Source organism: Marmota flaviventris, chromosome 14, assembly GCF_047511675.1.
Source record: "Marmota flaviventris isolate mMarFla1 chromosome 14, mMarFla1.hap1, whole genome shotgun sequence".
Lineage (NCBI taxonomy): Eukaryota > Metazoa > Chordata > Mammalia > Rodentia > Sciuridae > Marmota > Marmota flaviventris.
In genome coordinates this window covers 17864857-17887044 of record NC_092511.1, presented here as the reverse complement: position 1 = coordinate 17887044, position 22188 = coordinate 17864857, and the positions used below count along the sequence as shown (strand labels likewise).

Below are 22188 nucleotides of genomic sequence, written 5' to 3'. Positions count from 1 at the left end.
CGCCTCGGGGGCGGGGCCGCAGTACGCGCACGCTCCGCGGCCTCCTCCGGCCGGGGGTGGGCGCTGCTGCTACTTGCCTCCTTTCCGGGCGCGGAAAGTTCAGGGAGTTAGGTGTGGGCTCACCTGAGAATCCCGCATCTCTTACCTATCTCTTTCCTCTTCAACCTCTAGTTGAGTCCGTGGAGAGATTTCTCTGCATTCTGATCAAGTTGAACTTTTCATGAGACTTGTCATTTGCAGGGTGACCTTAAAGAATTCCCTCCACTCCTTTGTGTTTCTGAAAGGGCTTATTGCAAGGACTACCCTTCTTCAGAGGACTTAGATTCGGACTCCTGCATGCCCCCTTGGTTACTAGTGACGAAGTCAGACGCAGACTCTAGTAAATGGTTAGCTGAACTACTCCTACTCATTATCCGGGCAAAATACCAGCGGCCCAGACTTGCTCAGACTTTAGTGAAGCAAGCCGCCTTCTGGCACCTAATCTTTTTTTAAAAATTTTTATTTATTTTTTTTAGTCATACATGACAGTAGAATGCATTTTGATATATAATACATACATGGAATATACATACATCAATCATATTGTCTATTCTATTCTGCTGCCCTTCCTATCCTCCCTACTCCTCCCCTCCTCTCCCATCCTTTCTCTCTATCCAATCTAATGTGACACACTTTTTTTTTCTTTTTCTCATCACAACATCATATATGTATTCTGTATAACAATGAGGTTCTCCTTCCATCTTCTGTGCAACTCCCCTTCTCCCTCTTTTTCCCTCCCACCTCTCTTCCCTATTTAGTGGTAGTCTTCTTCTCATGCTCTTCCTCCCTATCCCATTTTGAGTCACTCCCCTTATATCAGAGAAGACATTCGACATTTGTTTTTTAGGGATTGGCTAACTTCACTTAGCATAATCTGCTCTAATGCCATCCATTTGCTTGCAAATGCCATGAGTTTATTATTTTTTAGTGCTGAGTAATATTCCATTGTGTATAAATGCCACATTTTTAATCCATTCATCTATTGAAGGACATCTAGGTTGGTTCCACATTCTAGTTATTGTGAATTGTGCTGCTATAAACATTGATGTGGCTGTGTCCCTGTAGTATGCTCTTCTTAGGTCTTTTGGGTATAGTCGAGAAGGGGAATAGCTGGATCAAATGGTGGTTCCATTCCCAGCTTTCCAAGGAATCTCCATACTGCTTTCCAAATCGGCTGCACCAATTTGCAGCTGGCACCTAATCTTTGATCCAGAAAACATCCTATCAAGTATGCTGATCACTGCCTCCAAAGCCCATTCATGCCACTTCCCCACACGCAGGTCTTTTTATCTTTGTTTGCTGTTCCCCATGCAGAAAAAGCCCTTTTCAGCCAGGCTGATTGCGTATCTCATGGTTAGATAGTAGTTATCTCCTTTGCAACAATCTTTCTATTTTGAAATTATCTCTGCTACTGAAGTCTCTTTTTATGTAAATCTAGATTTGTTGCAGAGTTTAGAACCCAGGACCTCTGCCACTGAACTACATACCAAACCCCCAAACCCCCGTCAGTGCGTTTTTCATTTGACAGTTCAGTTCTCCCTATAGCAGTAATCCTCTTCCCTTATTGTAATAGTGTCTCTCCCCCCACCACCCATTGCAATAATCATTTCAAATAAAGTCTCCATTTGTCTAAATTGAGATTGGACCCCTGCCATCTCCACCCAGGTAAAGGCAACTTGTGATTCTTGAATTGTCTCTTGTTCCTTGAGATTTGGGAATCCTACAATAAATTCAACTCTCAAAACCTCTCCTAACCTCCTTTCTGCAAAAGAAATTGAAAGCAGTTACTTTGATTCCTTTGGGCAAGGAAACATTTCTTTGAGCCTTTTGTCAGGGCTCTTCTGTTTTTAATTTTGTTCTTGTTTTTGTCCCAATACCTTGGATGAAGAGAGGATTCTTTTATTTTTATTTTTGGTGGCAGGGGGACTGGGGATGTAGTTTAGTGCTAAAATGTTTTGCCTAGTGTGTAGGATTCTCTCGGTTCAATCCCCAGTAATGGAAAAAAAAAAAAGTGTGTGTGGGGAAATGGAGCCAATTTGTAAATATTTTAGTCTTTGCAAGTCCCATATGGCCTCTACCACATTTTTGTTTTTAATTTTACAATCTGTTAAAAGGGTAAAAAAAAAAAAAAAAAAAAAAAAAAACCCCGACTCTTAGCTCATAAACATATAAAAAGAGGCTACAGCTGGTAATGGTGGCACAGGCCTATAATCCCAGTGACTCCTGAAACTGGGGCAGGAGGAGCACAAGTTTGAGGCCAGCTTTAGCAACTTAGTGAGACCCTAAACAACTTAGTGAGATCCCGCCTCATACTAAAAAACGAAAAGGGCTGGGGATGTGGCTCAGTGGTAAAGCTCCCCTAGATTAAATCCCCAGAACCAAAAAGAAAAAAAAAAAAAAAGATCTTCTGACCTTTTATTACAGGACTGGGGCCTCTCAGGAAATTTAGGCGGTACAAACACCCCCCCTCCCTTCAAACCCCAATTCTTATGATCAAGTCAGAAAGATTTCAGACATGTGGCTCAAATTAATAGGCATGAGTTTATTGAAGGGAAAGGAAAAGGGAAATGGGATACTCTTGGTACTTTTGGTTATCGGTGATGAGTTCTGCTTCCTCACATGTTGAAGTTTGAACGTTAGAGAAGTGCGCGGAGGCAAGCATATAAAGCAGGGTTTATCTAAAAAGGGGCAACAGACTTCTCCGTGAAGGGATTAGGGGCCATAGCTGGTATCCCGGTATCCCCAGAAGCAAGTATTCTGCCCTTTTTATGTGTCTTAGGCTTCCTTTGTTCTCCTGCCCCCTTTTCCTTATCTTTCTCCTTCCTGCATACTTGACTAGGCTTTTGACTAGGCCTAGGAAATGCTCGGTGGGATGGCCCAAATGTGGCTAGGGGGATGGTGGCTAGGGGGACGATGGCTGGGGGAAGGGCAGGAAGGAGAAGCCAAGGACACATTCATTAAAAACCTTATAGCTTCCTGTAGGGAGGGGCAATTCCTGGGACAAGTTATCTCCGCTATAGGTTGGAGCAGGGGTAAGTTCTTGATAAGGGTGGAGGAACGGCTCTGGTGTCCAACTTGCTGCACTCACTCAAAATTGGCCTCTTTGATCCCACCTGTCTCGATTTACCCTTCTATACTGACTGCCTAATTCTGGTTTCACTCTGAAGGGACAAAGTAGGTCTTCTCACTCACTGCAGTTAATTGGGGACTCCAGAGAAGTTTTCAGAGTTCCACCTCTTGACTTTTGACTGACAGCAGGATGATATCAAGACTTGCAATTCTCCACTGCATGGTAATGATAACTCTAGGTCACTTTTCATGTTAATGGGTTCTAATTGTTTTATTTATTTATTTTGGTACTGGGGATTGAACGCATGGCTGTTTTAATACTGAGCTAAGTCCCCAGCCACTTTTGCTTTTTCACTTTTTAATTTTGAGATAGGGTCTAGTGAAATTGCTGAGGCTGGACTCAAACTTGCAGGCCTCCTACCTCAGCCTCTCTAGTTGGTGGGATTACAAGCATGCACCACTATGCCTGGCTCTAATTGGATTCTTAACCATAAATTCTTTTTTTTTTTAGAGAGAGAGAGAGAGAGAGAGAGAGAGAGAGAGAGAGAGAGAGAATTTTTTAATGTTTTATTTTTTAGTTTTCGGCGGACACAACATCTTTGTACGTGGTGCTGAGGATCGAACCCGGGCCGCATGCATGCCACGTGTTACCGCTTGAGCCACATCCCCAGCCCCTTAACCATAAATTCTTACCGATTTTATGGTTGGGAGGAATTATCCTTATCTTCCAAGTTTGAGATCTGGTCTGCAAAAAGGGCCCCAAAGTTTTCAGGGTAACGTGGGTTCCTCTTATTGACATTATTCTGGGCCTGCATTTCTCCTGCAAACAATGGGAATGTGACAAAACCTTGGGGAATGTGACAAATCCTGTCCAATTAAGCCAGGCAGGGCTGCAGGTAAATTGCTTCTTAGAAAAAAAGCATGTGGTTGGTCAGCTCAGTGGCTGCATTTTATGGAATTATTCACTTAACCTCGTGTTCCCACCACTTACATCTGTCTGTCCCCTATCACTATGAACAGTAGGTTATCTCTAATGAACTCTGAATTTTTGAAATGACGATGATAATTCCTGCTTTAACACCAGAGCATTTCATATTGACTGTACAGCTTAATTTGTTTCTTCGTAAATTACATTACAAATTTTGATCTTTAGGTTCTGCTTTTACTTAATTCCTCTGCGGGAGGGAGTAGGGGACTGGTAAACCCGGTTCTTGAAAAGACTCCCGCCTTAGATCTGGTTAAGGTTATAGGACTCTGCACCAGTTTGTTGAGAGAATTAGAGTTCTCGTATCTTCCCCACCCTCATTTCTTCTTAAGCGTATTCTGTGCCAGATACCGTGTAAACTTTTTTTTTTTTTAATTGTTAATCACAGCTGTCATTCTCAATTTTACAGCCTTGAAAAGTGCGGCTCAAGTTCAGTGACTTGCTTAGGTAGCTCTGGGATTCTAAGCCAGCGCCTTTTCGTCCTTATCAGCGATCCCCTTCCTCCCCGCGCCTATGCGGGCGGTTCCTAGCTCCATCCTGGCCATTTGGGATGGTGCGGGTGTATAGGGTAGTCCGTCCTGGACCTGGAGACTTGGATCTGGTCCCAAGTTCCACACCGGAACTCGCCTTGCAACCAATCTGGCTTTTCCCATCCCCCAGCCTGGAGGCCAACGAGACCTGGAAACCACTGAGCTGGGAGCCCAGAGCGTCGCCATCCCTGGCCGCCGCGCGCTGACGCTGCGCCGGGGGCGGAGCCTGCTGGAGGCTAGGGGAGAGGAGGGAGAATCCGGCGAGGGGAGGGCTGCCTGTCCTTGCAGCGCCCCGCTGTGGCCGCGGCCGGAAGCGGTCTCGTCGGCCCTGCGGCGCTGGAGACCTGACGCACAGAGCTCGAGAGCGAGAACGAGAGAGAAAGGGGCAGAAATGGCGGCTCCGCTCGGCTCCCGCTGAGGAGGGTGAAGCCGGCGGAGGGTCTGTGCTGCCGACTTGCAGCCTCGTTCTCGCCTCTTGCTGCCTGACTTCTCACGCCGCTTTCCCTTCCTCTGCCCTGCTCTCGCCTGTCCTCGTCTGCGCTCCGGAGAGTTCGAGCCGGCTCGTCTCTCCCGGCCCGGCTCCGCTGGCCCTGACTGCCCGGCCGGCGGGCCGGCCTTCCTCTGCCCTCCCGGGCGCGGCGTGTGCCTCGTCCTCCTGGCTGGACCATGGTGAACACCCGGAAGAGCTCTCTGCGCCTTCTCGGGTCCAAGTCTCCCGGGCCCGGGCCTGGGCCTGGGGCCGGAGCAGAGCCTGGGGCGACCGGAGGCAGCAGCCATTTCATCTCCTCTCGGACCCGCTCCTCCAAGACCCGCGCTGCCAGCTGCCCCGCCGCCAAGGCCGGGGGAAGCAGTGGCGCCGGCGTCGCTCTGGATGAGGCCCGGGTAAGAGCGCGGCGGCCCGCGTCCGGAGGCTGGCGAGCACCGGCCGGGCCGCCCGGGCTTTGTCTGGCCGCATTGGGGGCAGAAAGCCTCCAGTGGAGGCGGCCCGGGCGGCTGGAGACTAGGGGTGCGAGTGCGGGTGCGGTGGAGGCTGGCACCCGTAGAAGGGCCTTGACTCGAGCGCTTTTGCTTTGCCGGCCCGGTTCTTTTGTGTAAGAACAGCACTTGAGTCCGGTGAGAAGGCTTTGGAGGTCCTTTTCGGGGGCATTAGGACGATCTGCTTTCCGTGTCCTTGTCTTGTCTTAGAGGGGAATTTTAGAGGGAAGCGACAGCGAAGGGCCGGGGTCCCTGAGTGGAAGGGTGGAGAAGAGAAGTGAAAGTTTTCTGCGGTGTCAAACCCTCCTGAAAGTGTGTCAACTGCCGCTGTCTAACTCCAGCTTACTCTTGAGTTTGGGGGTGGTTCAAGTTGGTGAGGAAGTGAGCAGAGCTCCAGTTGGCAGCCAGGCAGGGATGCTGAAAAAAGTTTGTAGCTGCTCCGGCACCAACTTTGAAAACAAAATCAACGCTGTCGCCTCTCCAGGCAGGAGAGATCAGACATGATACTGTTGCTGGAGAACCAGCCAGCTAGCCAACCAAGGTTCTAGTAGGGACCGGAGCTTTCAGGTCACAAAAAGACATATATCGAAAGAAACATGTTTAATGGGCACCATCATCCCAAAATTATATGGTTTCTGGGATGTCTATATTTTTTTTGCTAGAGAAATAGTTTACAAAAGGTGAATCAACATCGTTGTTGTCATACACTTGCAAAAGTGACATTTGAAGAAGCAGGTGATGATTCAGTTCTTAAAAAAAAAAAGATTGAAAGATTCTTGAAGTTTTATTGCTCATAGTGTGAAATGCTAAGCTAGCACAGAGATTTATCACTTTAAAGGTATTGACAAGTTTGTTATTATGAGATTGGTTCTGAATTTAGAGACAAGTGAAATGCTTCAGTCTAGAGAGAGGCTAACTTGGCTAAAAGTAATTTTTCTGGAAAATGCTTTTCATTTAAAATACTCCTTTAAATCCACACCATTTTGTTGTTGTCATGCAGGGAAAACAATATTTAAGATTCTCTGGGGATTTACAAGATTGCAGTTTTTTTTTTCCTCATTGTGTTTCATACTGTTTTGACACTAACAAGGAATCTGAGTACATACAACAGAGATCTTTTACCATACTTCTATGAAATACATTTATTTTACCTTACAAAATGATTGTTTTGCTTTTATTTGCTAAAAGTCTGGAAAATATTTTAAAAACTTATTTAACAGACTGTTTTGGAATTCACCGATCTCTTAGGCTGAAATAAGAAAACTAATGCGGAAGTTGTGCAAACTATTCAGAATAAGTATTGTGAAGACTTAGCTTATTGTGGAAGCTATTCTAAACATGCAAGTTTCTTGACTTACTGTTGCTATCATATTTTCAGATGATTCTAAAGAAAGATTTGTCCTCCATACTTAAGTGCAAATAAAATATTTAGAGCAAGCAGAGCATACAATTGTTCATGCTATGAATGTCTAGTCTATTAGAGCATTGTCAAGACTCCTCTGAAGCAATTAGCTCATCTCTCACAGATCAGTTTGTGGTCCCATTTTTGAATTCATGGATATCATGCTGTCCTTACCCCCTGAGGAATAAGGTGAGGTAATTTGTCAAGCAGCTGTTATAGAGATGTTAAAAGGCAAGGAATCAATAATCTAATGTAGAGATGAACATTTGTTAGCTTTTAGATTGCTAGAAGAATGAAAGCTCTTTCTAGAAGTATACTTATGAAACATTGTTTTAAGAACCTTTTTTGTTTTAAAAGGCCATAAAGAACAGGCTACTGAGGATTGACTTTGAAATACTTAGTTTTCAGTTTTAAAAATATTTATTTATTTATTTACTTACTTACTTGGTTCTGGGGATTGAACTGGGGTGCTTTACCACTGAGTTATATCCTCCACCATTTTTATTTTTTATTTAGAGACAGGGTCTCACCAAGTTGCTGAGGCTGGCTTTGAACTGGCGATCCTCTTGCTTCAGTCTCCAGAATTGCTGGGATTACTGGTGTGTGCCACACACCTGGCTTATTTTTTATTTTGAGACAGGGTCTCACTATGTTGTTTAGGGTCTCAATAAGTTGCTGAGTCTGGCCTCAAAGTTTCGATTCTCCTGCCTCAGCCTCCTGAGTTGCTGGGATTACAGGTGTGCAACACTCGCCTGGCTTGGCTTGATGTTTTGAAACAGGGGTCTTGCTGTGTTACCCAGGTTGGTCTTGAACTTGACCTCAATTAAACCTCCTGCTTCAACATCCTGAGTAGCTCAGATTGCAGGCACGTGCCTCTGTTTCTGTCTCTTAGATATTTCAGAGACTTCTAATGTTATAGTATGAGTGATTGGACCTTTAGAAGAGGATAGCTATAATTCTGAATTTATTAGGTTTAGGGATGCAGGTTGTATATTTCTTGGCTCTATATTCCTGAAGTGGATTGTTTTGAATTAGGTGTTCTTGTCTGATTGTTTTTTATGTTATAGGAGTTTAGCATTCCTGTTTTGCCCTTTTTGGCATACTTAAAGGCACCTTCTTGAATATGGGATCTGGAATAGACCTTTACTTTTGTCTGTAAAGTCTTATTTGATGGAGAATGGGGTTTCCCATGTTGTTGATTTAGAAGATTGAACCTTGTGCCCTCTCTTATGCTAGACAATTGCTTTACCACTGTGCTACATCCCCAGTCTGAAGACTTTTTTTTTTGTTGTTGTTGTTACTGGGCATTGAACCCAGGGGTACTTTATCACTGAGCTGTATCCTAAGCCCTTTATTTTTTATTTTGAGACAGTGTCCTGCCGAGTTGCTGAGGCTGGCCTTGAACTTGCAGTTCTTCTGCATCAGGTTCTGGAGTTTCTAGGATTATAGGCATGTGCCACTACACCCAGCAAGACCCTTCTTTTTGTAAGAAGAAATGTATTGCTCTTTTTCTGCTTTTGGGCTATATTCTTCACTCTATATTTGATTCTGACTTTTTTCCTTCTTTCCCTCTGTTTTAAAATTATTTTATTTACTATGTCTAGAGACCATTTCTTCTGCTTTTTAGAAAAAAGCCATATCACAAAGAGCTATTTGTAGAGTTTTGCCTTTTCCCCAAATGATATATGTATAGGATAGGGAAATAAACATATGATATGTTGTGCATGTTATTGAAACTATTTTCTTTTGTCCCCCCTAACTTTCCCTAGGGTTAAAGTTTTTTATTTTTGTTAATATTTTTGACATGAAAAAAGTTCTACCTAATGTATACAATTTGATGAGTGGTGAAAAGTATACACCTGTGAAACCATCACTACCATGAAGACTGCAGACATGTCTATCACTCCCATAGTTTTCCTTCCCCCCTCTTTTATACTATTATCATTATTATTATCTTTTCTTTGGTGGTAAGACTCTTAATGTAAGATCTACCTTCTTAGAAAAAGTCTTTTTTTTTGTACCAGTGGTTGAACCCAGGGGTGCTTAACCAATGAGTCACATCCCTACCCCTTTTTTTAATCTTTATTTTGAGATGGGTCCTCACAAATTTGCTTAAGGCCTCCACTAAGTTGCTGAGTCTGGCTTTGAACTTGCGATCCTCCTGCCTCAGCCTCCCAAGCCACTGGGATTACAGGCGTGTGCCTTCTTAGAAAATTTTGTATATACAATATGTATTCTTAACTGTAAGCACTATGCTGTGTAGTAGATTTCCAAAATTATTTATCTGGCATAAGTGAAATTGTTGCCTTTGACTATCATCTCCTCATTTCCTCAACCTTTTTCCTCCTGGCAATCACCTTTCTTTCTATTCTTCTTCTATGAGTTCAGCTATTTTTGGTTTCACACATGAATAAGTTCATACAATATTTGTGTGTGTGTGTGTGTGTGTGTGTGTCTTAGTTCATGTAGCATAATGTCTTTCAGATCCATTCATGTTGTCACAAATGGCAGGATTTCCTTTTTTTTTTAAATATTAGTTGTAGGTGAACACACTACTTTTATTAATTTATTTATTTTTATGTGGTGCTGGGAATTGAACCCAGTGCCTCACACATGTGAGGCAAGCACTCTACCACTGAGCCACAATCCCAGCCCAGGATTTCCTTCTTTTTAAAGGCTGAATTATATTCAATCACGCATATTTGTATTATATTATTTGTGTGTGTATATATATATATATATATATATATATATATACACACACACACACCCTCATATACATATTCTTCATTCATTTATCCATTGTCTGGCATTTAGATTATGTTCATATTTTGGCTTTTGTTTGTAATGCTACAGTGAATGTGGGAGTACAGATATCTCTTTGAAATTCTGATTCCAGTTACTTTGAATAAATAAGCAAGATTGCTGTATCATTTGGCAGTTCTATTTTATTTTTCTGAGGATCCTACTACTATTTACTGTGGGAGTTGCTCCATTTTGCATTCCCATTGATGTGTGCTGGGGTTCCCTTCACATCTTTATTTAACACTTGTTGTCTTTTTTTTTTTTTTGGATGATATTCATCTTGTAAGGTAAAAGGTGATATCTCATTTGGTTTTTTGCTCTGCATTTTTCTTAAGATTAGTGAAATAGAGCAGATTTTCTTGAACCTGCTATCCATTTAATATGTCTTATAATGTCTATTCAGGCCTTTTGTCTCCTTTTCCCCTGCAGCCCTGCAGTATTGAGGATTGAACCCTGGAGTGTTCTACCACTGAGCTACATCCCCAGCCTTCTTTTTTGAGACAGGGTCTCCTTAAGTTACCCAGGCTCCCTCAAACTTATGATCCTTCTGCTTCAGTCTCTTGAGTAACTGGGACTATAGGCACCACACTTGGCTTGGCCAATAGTCTTTTTTTTCTTTTTGTATTGGGATTGAATTTAGGGGTACTTTACCACTGTGCCCCACTCCTTTTTATATTTTGAGACAGGTTCTCACTGAATTGCTGGGGTTCTCACTAAATTGCTGAGGCTGGCCTCAGATTTGCAGTCCTCATGCCTCAGCCCCTTAAGTCTCTGGGATTATAAGCATGCAACACAGCACTCAGGTTGGCCAATAGTCTTTTAAACCACCCTTTGATAGATTCTTAGGTCATTAATTGTATGTCTTCTAAATACCCACTATAGATAAACCCATAACCCTGGAAACAGTTGGACAAGTGGTAGGGTTACCACTTGATATCAGAATTAAAGAGTCAAACCATTATCTTCACCTAATAAAGAATGATCCTTTCTTTTCAAGGAGCCATTTCAGAAAAGTACCATATTATTTTGAATTGTGTTGGGTATTTCTTATAGGCAATATACAATGAAGTTTCACTTGTGTGCATTTTTAATTTCATTTCTGTGCACAACTTATTTTTTCTTATTTAGATTTTTTTCTTTTTAAAAATTTTTTTTTCTTTTTAAGAGAGAGTGAGAGAGAGAGAGAATTTTAATATTTATTTTTTAGTTTTCAGCAGACACAACATCCCTGTTTGTATGTGGTGCTGAGGATCGAACCTGGGCCGCACGCATGCCAGGTGAGCGCGCTACCGCTTGAGCCACATCCCAGCCCCCTTATTTAGATTTTTGATCTCTTAATAGGAACATCACACACACACACACACACACACACACACACACACATTTTTCGTGCAAGAGATGAAATCCAGGAGCACTTAACCACTGAGCCATGTCCCTAGCTTCCATTCCCCTTTTTGAGACAGGGTCTTGTTAAGTTGCTGAGGTAGGCTTTGAACTTGTGATGCTCCTGAATCACTGGGATTTCAGGTGTGTGCCACTGCACCTGGAGTGGAATATTTAATACTTTTATATCTCCCTAACTGCTCTATTCCTAGGGCCTAGCCCAACATCTGACACATAAGATGCTCAACAAATATCTTGTGAATGACTGAATGAAAGCATATTGAGGAATTGACCCATTTTGTGAAAACCATGATGATAGGACTTTGAGAACAGAGGATATATGAAACAGTCCCTACCTTCATGGTATGCATATGATAAATTATTAGCGTGATAAATTGTTTCTGGGTAGATGCCAAATGATTAGAGATATAATCTTTTATCACTGAATGTTTTGGTGGGACTCTTTTCATCTCACCTCTTTCTATGGGTGTTTTGTCTTGCTACATTGGCCAGGATGGCTTTGAGTTAGAACTTGTGGTCCTGCTATCTCAGCCTCTCTTGTAGCGGGTACTGCAGGTTTGTACCACCATCATACCTAACTGGTTCACTGTTTTAGGGCTGACATGCTGCAGAAATTGAGAAGTACCATTCACTATGTAGTCTGTGTGAATGGCATTCCCTAGAATTGTGCAGTATACTTGTATCACATGCTTCTCTGAATCCCCAGTAAGTGACATGGTTCTTGGGATGAAGCAGGTGGAGAACAAAACATGGTAAAGTCTAGTGTGGGGGAGACAGAAATGTGTTCTATTAAAAAAAAAAATTGAGGGCTGGGGCTGTAGCTCAGTGGTAGAGTGCCCGCCTTGCAAATGTGAGGCATTGGATTCGATCCTCAGCACCACATAAAAATAAATAAAGATATTGTGTCCAACTACAACAACAACAATAACAGCAACAACAACAAATTGACTCTTCAAGTCTAATAACTTTACATCTACACTTATTCACACGATTTAACACCCTTTCTTTGGCTGTTGCTTCCACACTCAGCTCCTGTTTGGGTTTTAGAGGGGGCCAGAAGCACTCTAAAATTGTTTTTTTTTTTTTTTCTAATCCTTATATGTGAAGTTTATACCTATTCTTGCCTCCTTTTAGATCTTTAAGGTCTTTAACACCTCATTTTGTGGCAAATTTAGAATTAGGTGAAGAAATAAAAGGATATTATTGTAGAGATTGGATAGAAACTTATGGTTAGAAGGAATTATGTGCCAGCCAACTTCCTTGCACATTCTATGGTTAGTGACAACTATGATCTGGTTTTGTGGTTCGAGTATTTGGGAGAGAATGATTGAAACAGTCTGAAAGTTTTGGACTTGAATTTAGAAATTAAAAAAAAAAAATTGTCAGCCATTCTGTTTTGTTTTTTTGGTAGGAACCTAAGTAATTTCAGAAAAATAGAGGAAAATTGAACTTTTTAGATTAACAGTTTGGCAACTTGTGGTGAAGATAAATCAATTACAGAATAAAATTGATCTTTGAAAATGTATATAGAAAGAATAATCTAGCTGGGCACAGTTGTGTACACCTGTAATCCCAGTGATTCTGGAGGATGAGGTAGGATTGCAAGTTCAAGGTCAGCTTCAGCAACTTAGCAAGACCCTGTCTCAAAATAAAAAGCATTGAAATGTAATTCTGTGGTAAAGTGCCCCTGGGTTTGATCCCCAGTACTGGGGGGAGGGGGGAAGTATAGTGTGAAACTGTGCCCTATTTTACAACTTTGTGGAATGATTGCTTTTTGAATTTTTAACTCTTTTTAAGTATGGGCATTATATACTGAAGAATTTTCAGTAAGAAATCTCTTATTGAGAGGTTGAGATGGTAACAGAAGTCATGTTACAGAATTTTACTAATGAATATAATGCAATTGATTTGTAAGTATTCATCTTGAGGAATGATCATAACTATAAATAATTTATATTAGGGATATAGCGTATCTGTGGTTTATATTTCACTGATGATATGACATCCAAGCATTCAGCATAGTTAAAAGTAAAATAACAAATTGAGTTTATCTTCTTCATCAAGATTTGTCTTCCTAGGTTAAAGAAAATAGTGACTAATAGGAAAGGGGATCATATGTCCCTGTTAGCCCAGGATAGTTCTGATTTGACTGGCCCAAACACAGACTGTGCTTGTTGTCTCGAAAGAATGATTAGTACTGTAAACGCTCTTCTGTTTAACATGTTTGGATGATAGGTAACCTAGCCACTGTATCGGTTTATGTCATGTATTTCAAGTTTATATAGGTCATACTTAGCTCTAGAAGAAGTTTTATTTTTCATCATTTAGTGGCTGTGTATATATAGTCACTCCATCTAATTACTGCATAGTACCTCATAGAGTACATCCATTGCATTTTAACTGTACACTTTCAAGTGATAGTTACTTGGATTCCTTCCAACTCCCTGCAAGTATTGCTACATTTAATACCCTTATACAGTGTCTCTTGTGGATTTAGTATGAGAATTTCTCTGAGAGCTATCCAGGAATGGAATAGAGAGTACATGTACTTAAATATTATCTCCAGATTTGCTGCTTTAGACTTCATTCTTAGTACTAGTGGATGAGAGTTCTTGTATCCCCCACATTCCTGCTGATGCTTGGCATTATCTAGCTTATTGATTGCTTTTCTTAGATTATTAATGAGTTTGAGCAACATTTTTTTAATTTTTAATTTTTTTTGGTACTGGAGATTGAACCCAGGAGTGCTCTACCACTGAGCTACATCCACACCCCTTTTTATTTTTTGAGTCACTAAGTTGCTGAGGCTGGCTTTGAACTTGTGTTCCTGCTTTAGCCTCCTGAGTAGCTGTGATCACCACCTTTCCTGGCTCCATTGTCATCATTACTGTTGAAGTCTTTTTCTTTTGTAGGCATTGTATTCTCTTTTGAAGCTTATATAAATTTTTCTTTTCATTCATAAATTTTACTGTATTTCTCGGTATGGGCTTTTTCTCACTCCCCCCTCCGCCATCTTCCATCTTTCCATCTGTGGTTTTTCATTTTTTTCTTTGATTGTGGTAAATTTTCTTCATAATTTCTGTAAACCATATTTCTTTCTTTTTCATTCCTTCTGGAATTTATTCTGTTCAGATGTTAGCACTCCGAAGAAAATTTTGTCCTTAAACTGATAAGTAAGCACATGGTTGTTAACACCTTTGATGGCATGCTGGAGAAATTTACTTGGGCCTTCCTGAAGTTGACTTCTGTAGACCCTTTTGGTGCACATATGCTAACTGGCCCCCTTGTCAGAGGATAAAATCTTGATGTTACTTGATGCAAAGTTCATTTCCTTACAATTTAAGAACACCCTTTAGCTACTCCAGTGTATGCACTTTGGATAATACACTTTGGATAGTGAGTATTGTAGTTGTGTACTTGATTGTGGAAGGTCAAGGAATCCAGTTTAAAAAGTAAAACTGAAGATAGGAACTACACTTTCTCAATCAATGACTCATTATAAGAAATGGAAATGTATGCATAGAAACAGTTGGAGAAAAATACATTAAGACATTTGCACAAATGAGGGAATCTGGCAGCACAAGTTCATGAACCTGGGTGGTTTTATGTTAAAAATTTTTACAGTACAGTAAATATTTAATTATTTTTCCCCAATTTTTTATTATTTCAATTCAGTCTCCAAATTTATTAGATGGGAGAATTGGGAGAAAGTGATATTTGTTCAAGGGACATGTAATTTTTAAAAAATAACAGTTCAAATGGAAGTGGTGTTTTTTTTTTTTTTGTAAGAGAGAGAGAGAGAGAATTTTAACATTTATTTTTTAGTGGACACAACATCTTTGTTTGTATGTGGTGCTGAGGATCGAACCCGGGCCGCTCGCATGCCAGGCGAGCGAGCTACCGCTTAAGCCACATCCCCAGCCCGGAAGTGGTGTTTTAAATTGCTATAATCTAGTAACTACTCTGTGCCATGCACTGAAGATAAGAGTATGTAAGACCCTTCACCGCAGCTGTGTAGCAAAATATTTTGTTTTTATTTAAATGTTGGGAAGTATGGCAATGCACAAGAGGAAGAGGAAAAGCCTTTCCCTGCTCCAATTCTTCTAGTTCATTGTTTTTAGAGGTAACCACTGTTAAAGCTGGATATTTCCTTCCAGACCATTGCACATGTATGTAAGGGTTGTTTATATGTGTACTTTTAAACAGAAAAGGAATCAAATTCTATATGATATTTCTATTTTCAAGTCAGGGTCTTGCTGTGTTGCCCAAGTTGGCTTCAAACTCGAGATTTTCTCCTTCAGCCTCTTAAGTTAGCTGGATTTACAGGCATGGGCCACTGACCCAGAAATATGCTATTACTGATAGTTGATTTTCTACTATCATGTACATTCTTTCATAAGTTTATCCTTAAGGGTTTTCTAATATTTCATTGTATCATTACATCATTATTTATTTAACCTTTATTGGTACACAGATTGTCTTTATGTTTTTGACATAATAAACAGTGTAGCAGGAAATGACCTGCTACATGTCTTTCTCTTTCAGGTAAAGTGAGGTTTTTGAGTCAAAGAGTTGTTCTACAATGAGGCTAAATAAATTTGTTTTCCATTTTCCTGTATGGTTAGCACTGTTTTTTTTTTTTTTTTTAGTATACTGGAGATCACACCCAGGCCTTGCATGGTGAGCTCCGGTCTCCTCCTCTTATCTATTTATCTATTTATTTATTTTTGAGGCAGGATCTCACTAAGTTGCTGAGGCTGGCCTCCAACTTGCAGTCCTCCTGCCTCAGCCTTAAGTAGCTGGAATTACAGGCATGAACCACCACCATGCCTGGCTTCAGCACTGTTAAATTTTAATATACTATGGGGCTGGTGTTGTGGCTCAGTGGCAGAGTGCTTGCCTAGCACATGTGAGGCCCTGGGTTTGGTCCTCAACATCACATAAAAATAAATAAATTAATTAAAAAAAAAAAGACATTGTGTTTGTCTACAACTAAAGTTAAAAAAATTTAAAAATATACTATTATCGCTGGTTTAAATTTTAATATGATTATGGTTGCCCAATCACTGGATATCTTTAGTATCACAAAAATAGGTGCTTAATAAATGTTATTTGTGGAAGAAATTAATCACTGAAGATAATTAATAAATTTATAAGATTATATTACTCCTACAAAGCCTAATAAGTATCTCTTCTTGATACGGTTATCTACTGTCAGGCGGTGGTGGGTATAGTATTTGTTATTTACACAGCCTCACGTGATTCTTCTGTCTTAAGAGGTAGTTTCTGAGTCAGGGATGGTGCTGCAGTATGGGATTGGTTCTTACTTCCAAGTCAGTGGCAGTTTTCAGGATTCATGTCTCTTTTTCATTTTAAGTAAGTAACATTTTCAAGTTAAGAACAAAACTATCTTCCAGAAAATTTTATCTGGAAGAAAACTGTATTTTAGATTATCATAGGCTGGCTGGGTTTTGTTTTTGTTTTGATACTGAGGATTGAACCCAGGGCACTTTACCACTGACTTGCATTTCCAAGCCTTTTTTTTTTTTGAGACAGTCTTGCTAGGTCTTGCTAAATTGCTGAGGCTGGCCTTGAATTTATAATCCTCCTGCCTCAGCCTCCCTAGTCACTGGAATTACAGGTTTAATTCTCTGTGCCTATATTTCCTAGGATTATTTAGAAATACTAAATTAGTAAGCCTTGCTCTTGGGATATTTGAGGAAAACTCAGGACATTTTGTGTGCTTGAAGTTTCAGGACTTTGTAGAATAGTGTTGGTCAAAGTTTTCTTTTCTGCTGTCATGGCAACCACTACCTCTGTGCATTCTTTTTATAAATGAAAGAAAAAGAAATCCGCTACACTTCTGAGCTTTCTCATGAAAGCTGGAGTACTTTTTTTTTTTTTTTAAAGACAAAAAGACTGTCTTATTAAGGAAATTGGAAAAGATTGATTGCACCCATACACTTTCTGATGTAACGTTGGGGAAAATGTTCCTATTCTGTTTTTTTTTTTTTTTTCTCTCATTTTTGTCTCTTTGCAGATTTTCTTTCATCAGTCAAAATTTATTTATTTATTTATTTATTGGTATTGGGGAGTGAAACCAGTGGTGCTCTACCACTGAGCCGCATCCCTAACCCTTTTTATTTTTTATTTTGAGAGAGGGTCTCACTAAGTTGCTTAGGGCCTAAATTGTTGAGGTTGTCTTTTCAGAGGCAAGACCCTAAGAAACTTAGTGAGACTCTGTTTAAAAAAAAAAAAAACAACTTGGATATACCGCTCAGTGGTAAAGTGCCCCTGGGATCCTCTTGCCTTATCCTCCAGAGCTGCTGAGTTTACAGGTGTGTGCCACTGTGCCCAGCTTATTCTTTTCTTTTCTTTTTTTTTTTTTTAGTACCAGGGTCTCACTGTGTTGCTTAGCGCCTCACCATTGCTGAGGCTGGCTTTGAACTCAGGATCCTCCTGTCTTAGCTTCTAGAGCTGCTGGGATTACAGGCATGCACCATTGCGCCCGGCCTGGTTTATTCTTTAAAATAATACTTATTCTCTCCTATGATTTCTTCTCTTCTGTTTAAAGGAAAACATGTCATTTTATCATTTTATTTCTATTTTTATTTTTTGGTACTGAGATTGAACCTGGGGCGCTTAACCACTGAGTGACATCCCCAGCCCTTTTAATTTTTTATGTCGACATTGGGTCTTACTAAATTGTTGAGGCTGGCTTTGAACTTGTGATCTGCCTGGCTCATTATATCATTAAAAAAAAGAAATTCCTTTTATCTACTTTGTAACTTCTTTAAACTTTTTTTAATATTTTTATTTTTTAGTTTTCGGTGGACACAACATCTTTTTTTTTTAGAGAGAGAGAGAGAGAGAGAGAGAGAGAGAGAGAGAGAGAGAGACAATTCCCCAATATTTATTTTCTAGTTTTCGGTGGACACAACATCTTTGTTTGTATGTGGTGCTGAGGATTGAACCTGGGCTGCATGCATGCCAGGCGAGCACGCTACCGCTTGAGCCACATCCCCAGCCCTTTAAACCTTTTTTTTTTTTTATTCTGTATTTATTTATTTACTTATTTATATATGACAGTGGAATACATTACAACTCTTATTACACATACGGAGCACAATTTTTCATATTTCTGGTTGTATACAATGTATATTCACACCAATTCGTGTCTTCATACATGTACTTTGGATAGTAATGACCATCACATTCCACCCCATGTCCCCTCCCTTCCTTTCCCACCCCTCTCCTTATCTAGAGTTCCTTGCTCCCCCTCCCTATCCCACTATGAATCCGCTTGCTTATATCAGAGAAAACATTCCCCGCATTTGTTTTTTTGGGATTGGCTAACTTCATATAGCATTATCTTCTCTAACTAAACTTTTATTTCTCACTTAATTCTGATATTTCTAAGACTCTCTCTATCTACAGTTATTACCTGTACTTTCTCACTATTCACCCAGCTTTTTGAAAAAATTGCCCTCTTAGAGGGAACAGTGCCCTCCTAATTACGAGTACCCTAATTATCAGATTCTGTTAAGTTCTTTATTTTTTATTTTGAGATGGGTCTCACTAAGTTGCTGAGAGGTTTTTTTTAAATTGCTGAGGCTGACCTTGAACTTCTATCTTTTTGCCTCAGTCTGGTCTCCCAGTTGCTGGGATTACAGGCATGCATCACCATGCCCTTCTCTCCCTGCTGTTTTAGTGAGACATTATATTTTTCTCTGGTTTCTATGATAGATTCTTTGCACATTCCTTTAATGTAGGTATTTTTTTTAAGGTTTTGACTTCTACCCCCGTGTTCTTTTTTATTCTGTGTATTACCTGAGATCGTTTCTTTTGTTATCTTGTTTCATGTCCATCTCTATCTGATTTCATCTCTGAGCTTCATTTCCCACAACCTGATAGACATCTCTCTAGATTTTTGGCTAAATATTCCAAATATGTCTTTCCAAATCAGGCTTCAGGTTACACTTCTTTATTCGATAACTGTTCTCCAGCTATCCTTAACCACACCCCAAACAACAACCATCTTTTGTACCTGTTTTTATTACCTTTATTTTGAATATGGCTATCTTTAATCTAGTTATTCTGCATTCTTGAACCAATTTCTTATTTTCTGTTTCTGTAATTCCTGATGAGACTGTCAAGTCTTATATCAATCATTTGGTCTGCTTATTCACTTATTTCCTTGACTTTCTTATTTTAAAATGATCTTAGATTCATTCTTTTTGTCTTTAGATTAAAACCCAAATTCTAAATTTCTGACAAATTTGGATCTGGACATGATATCTTCCTTGAAAACCAGAGCAATGTAAATTGTTCTCTGTTTCCTTGTTATCAAGTTCTGTTGCTTAATTTTATAAGATTTGTGGCAGAATAGTGGTCAATATTTGTGGTAGCTGAAAAGTATGCCTTAAGAGACACTTAGACTTGAGAAAATTATTTTTCCATATTGGAGAAAATGATCTATTTCAGAAAATGAAAGTTGAGGACAAACATTAAATTGGAATTATTATATCCTTTCATTGTACTTTTACCTCTTGTAGCATTTGATGATTTTTACTATTATTATGTCTTCCTTGAATCATGCTCTACTATTTTATGTGTTCTATTATTAAATTGTTACAAAATGTTTTTCCATTTCCATAGAAAACTCTACATTTTCTTTTTTTTTTAATAAATATTTTTTAGTTATAGATGGACACAATACCTTTATTTTATGTGGTGTTGAGGATCCAACCCAGTGCCTCACATGTGCTAGGCAAGTGCTCTACCACTAAGCCACAACCCCAGCCCTCTACATAATCATTTTAAATTCCACATCATTATGATGTCTTTGTCTCTACTAGTAGTTGTCGTTTCTCATTTTTGGCTAACAGAATTTTATATAATTTATTATTAACTATTATTATTATAACTGTTTAGGGTCAAGTAGGTTCTCAATAAATGTTTGTTAAATGAAATGATTCCCTTGGTTTTAGATACCTTTCCTACTTATGAATTGTTATAACTTTGACACAGGTTACTAAATGGCTGTGGGTAGCTTGCATAATCTTTTTGAAATATCTTTGTCATGAAACTAGTAACGCCTTCCCTCAAAGGAAGAGTTATGTTATAATTAGCTAGTAAAGTGCTTTGAGGATGAAAAAATTAAGGTTGAGCATTTTGATCATCCTATTAAAGGTGAATTGTTATTATCAGGTGTAGATTAAAGCTTTCCCCAATGTTGAAGTTAATTAAGTAGTGCAGAAGTAACTACTTTTGTAACTATTTGCAACTTGGTTATTTGCTTTACTGAAATCCCTAGATTTCTTTGGAGAGAAGGAGCTTTTTGTAATGCAATTCATTCCTAGGTCTCTGTCATAGAGCCAAGTAAGGTGTGAAACCCTCTCATAATAAGAGCAGTAAATATGCCAGTACAGTGCAGCAGTTAGGATGATGTACCTCATATCATGCTTAAACTATGTTGTTTCCCTGTGGTTCTCAAATTTGTGCTTAAGCATCGTTTGGAGGCCCTCATTAAAATGTTCTACATCCAGAGATTCTAGTTCAGCAGGTTATACTGCTGTGATGACTAATACAGGTGATTTCTAATTCAGATAATTATATAGACAACAGTTTGAGACTGACTCCTGAATAGAACTTGATGTCCAAAGACTTACATACTGAGAATGTTTTAAAAATTGCTGGGCATCAAATATTTTACTATTTTGTTTTGTGTTCAATTCCATAGTATATAATATTTGTTTCCATAATATGTTTGGGAAACTGTAGTACTTGCAGATGAACTATGAAAACAAGAGCTTGATCAGATAAGTTTGTGGAAATAATTATATATAAATATTGTAGCTAATAGGGGGAAAGCATCAATTTAGGTTTGATTCTTCAGGATGGTTTCATGAAAGAATGGTATTGAAGAGATGGTCTTGAAGTGATTTTATTAGAAGGAATAATGTTGGCTTGGAGTATCTAAATTGGCAAAGGAGTGGATGTAGGTGTAGCTGAATGGTAGAACACTTGACCAACATGCACTAGTCCCTGGTTTCAATCCCAAGCATTCCATAATAAATAAATAGATGGAGATCTAAAGTAGTTTATATATATTAATTTCTTATTCACAAATATACCTTAGCTTAGAATACATGATGTTGTTTTCTCAGTGACTAAGTTTTGAGTATGTTATATAATAATGATTTTCAAAGCTCCTGAGAGGTTTTTTTTAAATTGCTGAGGCTGACCTTGAACTTCTATCTTTTTGCCTCAGTCTGGTCTCCCAGTTGCTGGGATTACAGGCATGCATCACCATGCCCTTCTCTCCCTGCTGTTTTAGTGAGACATTATACATGGAGCACCTGTGGATCTGGTTAAAATGGTTTCAGATTCAGTAGGGCCAGGTGTGGAGCCTAAGATTCTGCATTTCTGTGTAGCTTTTTTTTGGTACTGGGGATTGAACTCAGGGGTACTCGACCACTGAGCCACATCCCCAGCCCTATTTTGTATTTGATTTAGAGCCCTGTTTTGTATTTGATTTAGAGTTGCTTAGTGCCTTGCCATTCCTAAGGCTGGCACTGAATTTGGGATTCTCCTGTCTCAGCCTCCCAAGCCACTGGGATTATAGGCACGTGCCACGGAGCCCGGCTCTAAGATTCTGCATTTCTAATGAGCTACAAGGCAGATGATGCCCATGCCATTGGGCATATTTGGAGTAAAGAATGTCTAGGATGAGTAGTTGTATTAGGTCAGCTTTAAGGCACATAACCTTGGGAGACTATAAATATCCTAGGGTAGAGTATCTGAGATAGTATAAAGAAAACTGCACTGGAAACAAAAGGGCCAAAGTTCTAGGGGCTTTTTTGGTCAGTCATTTGTTAGTTATGTGGGCTAGACCTTGAGCTAGTTCACTTACCTCGAGCTTTAGTATTTACTCTCTTAAAGGATGGTGTTGGAGAAAGCAAAGGCCTAGAGAATTA

The 22188-nt window shown here is 39.6% G+C and overlaps 1 protein-coding gene across 8 annotated transcripts in view; it reads left to right on the top strand.

Moving 5' to 3' along the window:
• The first annotated feature begins 4931 nt into the window (after nucleotides 1-4931).
• Atad2b (ATPase family AAA domain containing 2B) overlaps nucleotides 4932-22188 on the top strand; it is a 141157-nt gene continuing 123900 nt past the window's right edge. For 3 of the 8 annotated variants that reach the window (XM_071601371.1, XM_071601373.1, XM_071601368.1), the window contains exon 1: nucleotides 4933-5505. In XM_071601371.1, the coding sequence (XP_071457472.1) occupies nucleotides 5290-5505 (216 nt within the window). In that variant the 5' untranslated portion in view covers nucleotides 4933-5289. Of the gene's footprint in view, nucleotides 5506-22188 lie in introns of all 8 variants that reach the window. The other 5 variants (XM_071601372.1, XM_071601370.1, XM_027937784.3 and 2 more) reach the window with 3 other exon arrangements.